The 5511-nt window shown below is 36.3% G+C and overlaps 1 protein-coding gene across 1 annotated transcript; it reads right to left on the bottom strand.

The window, feature by feature from the left end:
* Positions 1-889: 889 nt before the first annotated feature.
* LOC140874631 (cytochrome P450 76T24-like) lies at positions 890-5247 on the bottom strand. Its single transcript, XM_073277973.1, has 2 exons — positions 4302-5247; positions 890-1717 (listed from the first exon to the last, which is right to left on the bottom strand). The coding sequence occupies exons 1-2, from the start codon at positions 5184-5186 to the stop codon at positions 1361-1363; spliced, it is 1242 nt and encodes a 413-aa protein (XP_073134074.1). The 5' UTR covers positions 5187-5247; the 3' UTR covers positions 890-1360.
* Positions 5248-5511: the final 264 nt, after the last annotated feature.

Here is a 5511-nt window from a genome sequence, read left to right on the forward strand (position 1 = left end):
TGTTAGCATGTTGGGCTTCTAGGCTCACTACACTGGTATGGTGCAGGTGAGTACGTAGAGGACGTAGTACCCATCGGAGGCGAGGACGTATGAGCAGCCTGGCAGTGATCCCCGTGATCGTGATAGATATCTGAGTCATGATGCATGTTTGAATATTCCAGCACGTTAAATATTTTTAATTAGTTTCAGTGGTTGAGGTTTTGGATAATTTATTTAAATATTTTCAGTGCATGCAGTTTTTAATTATTTTCTTATGACAGCATTTTAATTACGTATTTGACTCAGATATTTATTTTATTAAAGAATGCATTTTTATTTGAGTTATTTATTTATTTATTTATTTATTTTTAAATCTTTTTATTCTGTACATATATGTATGGGCATATATGTACATATTTTATTTAGTAAGTATAAAAAAAAAAAAAAAAAATTCCGCATACTTATTTATTAATTTTAGAGTTAGGGTCGTTTCATATGTATTTATATAATACGGTATACTCATACTCTCGTGTTGAGTATTTTATGCTCACGTCTCATACTTTGTGTATCTGGACACCCTATTCCATGGGGCATGTTTGCGATTGGATGAGGCGGGTGGATCCAGGAGGGACTAGGCAGTTGATGGTCAGCTGGGATTTCGCCTAGGATTTTATTTTGATGTATTGGGATAATACCGTATTCGATATGGTTGTATAATTATTTGGGTACTTACAGATTTCTTTCTTGAGATTGTATAATGTTTATTGCTTCCGCAGTTTATTCTGGTTTACTGTTTTAATTAAGTTAATTGCATGCTTGAGTTTCTGATTAGTAGGTGATTTCGGTAAGGGTCACTAAATCTAATCTGTTAGTCTACTTCTTTCCGTACTTATCCTAGTTGGTTAATTAACATAGACACGCAAGAATAAAACAGTTTAGTTGACAAATCTCAACTGAACCACACTAGTTCATACAAAAGTCAACTGCTACAAGAATATCGAAGAAATAATTTATTAAAGCAGTCGACCAACAACCCACCAAACCAATCGATCATGTCCCATATGCGAGATAAGTGTTCCAATTTTACAAAGTATACGGCTGCAGGTTTCACAACCCAAAGAGTTATTTCATGTCACACCTTCATAGGAATAACTTTGAGAGGCATCGCCTTCTGTAACGTTAACCCGAACTTCTCCTTCATATCCATTTCTTCTGGTTCCTTTCCACCCTCAAGCTTCCACTCGAACTCAAGAATCAACGACGCCACCATTAAGTGCACCATACGGTAAGCCAAGGGCAATGCAGGACATATTCTCCTCCCCGAACCAAACGGAATGAGCTCAAAATCTTGGCCTCTAACATCTATCTTGCTGTCCAAAAATCATTCGGGCTCGAATACATCTGGGTTCAACCATGAACTCGGATCTCTCCCAAGTTTCCATAGATTCACAAGTATTTGTGTATCTTTGGGTAATATATATCCTTCCAATTCTGTATCTGTCTCTGCTTTGTGAGGTATTAGAAAAGGCCCCGGAGGGTGGAGCCTGAAGACTTCCTTTACTACCGCTCGTAAATATGGAAGATTCGATATGTCGGATTCTTGGATTTCTTTGTTCTCCCCAACTACAGTTTGAAGCTCTTGTCTTGTCATCGACATTTTGGACGGATTGCGTATTAATTCTGTCATCACCCATTCCGCAGTAGTTGTGGTAGATTCTGTTCCCGCGGCGAATAAATCCTATTGAAACAATGGAAAAATCACATTAAGCAACTCTACGAAAACATGCATATGGAGATCACTTTCAATGTACGTGACCGATGAGAATTGACAAATTTGAAAGCTTGAGTATTATCAAAATGCAATATATGTTTACATTATGATTCTATATATATTGTTTAAAACTCAGGCAGTGGAGTGATTTTTTCATGCAACAAATGAAACTAGCTAGTACATTGAATATTGATTTACAGGCAAAATGTTATCTTCCTATTGGCTAATGAGGGCCATTTCACTAAACTACATAGAGTTGGGTCAAACAATTTGACACTCTCCTGTGTATTCCAATCCACTAGAAAGGGTCGCCGCCAAGAATGGTAAGAGTACTGAGGCCCCAATACCAAATGATCTTCGGTTTAAACTTCACATGGGGTGGTTAGTAGATAGAAAATTCTCCACCATTTTTTGTATCCAAAAAAAAAAAATTACAGTGGGAAGGGTCAAATTAAAATTTTTATACTTCCGGACGTATGTTTGGTTTATTCAATTCTCCTCGTCATGCAAACAGCAAACGTACGTGACCTTCTTTGATGCCAAGTTCAAACTTCTTTGTTGCATCCGTACTTCAACTTTGCCTAATTTTTAGTATGATATTGTTTAAATTTTCAATAACAATTTTATTTTCCTAAATTATTTGTCCACACCGCCGCTTCTTGTCTTCTCAACCTCGATATAGTTCAATGAAAACAAGTTTTATTAATAAAAAAGATGCAAAAACAACATGAACATAATAAAAATATAATAATAATAATAATAATAATAATAATAATAATAATAACTATATTATATGTATATGTAGAAGTGTGAAAATGGGAAAACAGGCCAGCAAAACGGGTCAGCCCATAACCCATCGTAACACACTATAAGGTGGGGCGGGACGGCCCACTTTTTAGGCGAATCCACCTATTTTAGGTGGCGGTGCAGGCCAACCTAAGTCCTAACAGGCCTACGTGTAATTTGGCGGGTTTTGGCGGGTAAACCCGCAACCCACCACAACCCGCCATTAGGCGAGGCAGGGCGGGGCGGGAAATTGTCAACCCAACCCAACTATTTTGTATGGCGGAGTGGGCCAACCCGACAGGCCTAGCTCATTTTGGCACTTCTACATATATGCCAAATACTATAATTGTATTGTTTCGATAATTAATTATTTTAAAAAAAATAATTTTTGCCCTTCAATGAATTTCTGGTGAATATAGTCAAAAATGGTCATTTAAGTTCGTTCATTTTGTTTTTTGCTCCTTAAGTATTTAATTTTGGGTTTTAGTCTTACAAGTTAAGTTATTTTTTGGTTTTTAGTCTTTTTTCATTGAGTGTTGACGTGATATCAAAAAATGGTCATGTTATACCTGAAAATGCTTATGTAGCACAGAGTAATGATGATAGGGGTGGAATAGGGTCGAGAACCGTCCCGTAATCCTCCTACCCAATTCCCGTCCCGAAAAGAATAGGGATAATTTTTTTCCTCCCGATCCCATAACCGACATATTTCGGGACCCGAATGCGGGATCCCGACCGTCGGATATGAAGAGGGAATATTCCTGAATTTTTTTTCATGCTCAAGATTTCTTTCAAAAAACAAAAAAATGTGATTATTTTATAAAAATTATATTTAAAAAATTATATTTCTAAATGAAAAAATAAATACTCAATTTAAAACATATAATATTAAAATATTTCGGATAATATCTCAAAGTTTTGTCAAGATAAGAAGTGCATCGAATAATTATTAATAAAATATTCTAATACAAATTAGTAGATAAATTTTGTTAAATAAATTTTCAAATAACATATTTTGTTCTTCATATTAATTTGTTCTAATGAGATAATTATAAATATGAATTAATTAAATTATTATTTTTTTTTAAATACCCAAAAACAAAATGTCATTTCGTGATTCTACAATTTGATCGTTCCAAAATAAACAATTATATATGTTAATTAAGTTCATAATTAATTGTTATATGAGTTAAAACCAATAATATTTAGCTCAATCTATTAATAAAATCATTAATAAAATATATTATAATATTATTTCGAGACGGGTCGAAAATCCCTCGGGATAAGGTTTTATTCCCGATCCCTCTCCCGATATTAATCGGATAGGGAAAAATCTAAAAAATTTGGGTCAGAAAAATTTCGGATTGAAATTTTTTTCGTGACGAAAATGGGATGAGATTCAGGAAGAATTGAGATTTCGATAATTTTTACCACCCCTAAATAATGATGTGTTTGTCGTCACGTACGTGAGCCCTCAAAAGAAAAAGGACTAATCTCAAAGATGGATCGATCGAGTTTTCTGACTCCATCTGATCTTAGTTGCGAGGAAAATGATCCAACTACTTGATAATTATGAATCGCAAAATTATTTGTTTTGCTTGACGGATTTTGGGGAATCAAGCATCAAAAAAATTGTAAAAACTATTCTTTGGAAAGACAATCGAACCTGAGGCACCATCTATCCTTGAAACCATGAATTAATTTCCTGTTTATCGTTTAATATGATAGTAAATAAAATAATATATATAAAAAAAATCCAACTTACCAGGAGTAAATGTACCACCTCCTTCCTGGACAAATCATTCTCGTTTCGGCGAGTTAGATCAAGAAGCGACTCCAACAAATCATTTCTGGTCTCGAGAGGAGTCGACTTATCATCTCCTTGTCGCAATCTTTGTTCGATTATGTCGTGAAAAATTGCCAACACTTTCCCCGCATAAACCTTGCTTTTGCGCTTAATCCCTTGTGGATCGAAAGGCTTCATTACTGGAAAGTAATCTGCAAGGTTTGGCGTCCCAGTAAGCTCCATCATACCATGTACGAGTTCTTTAAGTTCCTGCGACGAATCGGTATTAAAATGAGCAAAATCAATCGAGAACAAACTGGCTGAGATAAGATTAAGCGATGTCGTAAAGGCTGCATCAGAAATATCCACGGCTCGGCTGGTACGGCAGCATTCGTGGACGTATTCGCGCAGCTGCCGAAGCTTTTCTTGACGTAGATATTGGCTGGAATCGAGTCTCGCCATCGAGAACATGTGTTCTTTGCAAATTTTACGAAGGACCCGCCAACGGGGGTTGGCGGACATCCAGGCCATCGACACCTTGTTGTGGTCGTATGGTTCTACTGCGGCCGTGTTTGTTCGTCCCGCGAAAACTTGGTCGTGTTTTTGAAGTACTTGTCTCGCGAGTTCCGGTGATGACACGACGACTGTGTTCACGCTACCGAGCTTGAGGTACAATATAGGGCCGTATTTTTCAGATAGTTTGGTGAGGGATCTGTGCGGGTTTTGGCCGAGTTCGAGGAAGTTTCCGATGATCGGCAAAGGGTACGGACCCGGAGGTAGCTGCCGGCGAGAGCTGGATTTTAGAACATAGAAACATGTGCATGCAAGAATGGCTAGGTAAACAAATGATAGGAAAAGATCCATGACCTATGGTATGTTTAGAAAAGTTGTTATTTGTTATGTAATTTGGATTTGTGACCCCTAACATATATAGGTACTGAGAAATCAGAAGCAAAAAACTAAACAGACACGAATTCAATCCTAAATTCTAGTAAAGTAATTAAAATAAAATGTCCCAATCATAATTTTGGAATTGTTATTTTTTAAAAACAATTAAAACATGTTATTAATTTGAATTAGCGCATATATTTTCAAATCTATTAAATTTGAGGTTGAATTTGTCGGGCTACCTAATCCAGTGTGCATAACGCGACACGAGAAGACAAAACGTCCGGACGACTTTATGGCA

This window comes from Henckelia pumila, chromosome 1 (assembly GCF_033568475.1).
Source record: "Henckelia pumila isolate YLH828 chromosome 1, ASM3356847v2, whole genome shotgun sequence".
Classification (NCBI taxonomy): domain Eukaryota; kingdom Viridiplantae; phylum Streptophyta; class Magnoliopsida; order Lamiales; family Gesneriaceae; genus Henckelia; species Henckelia pumila.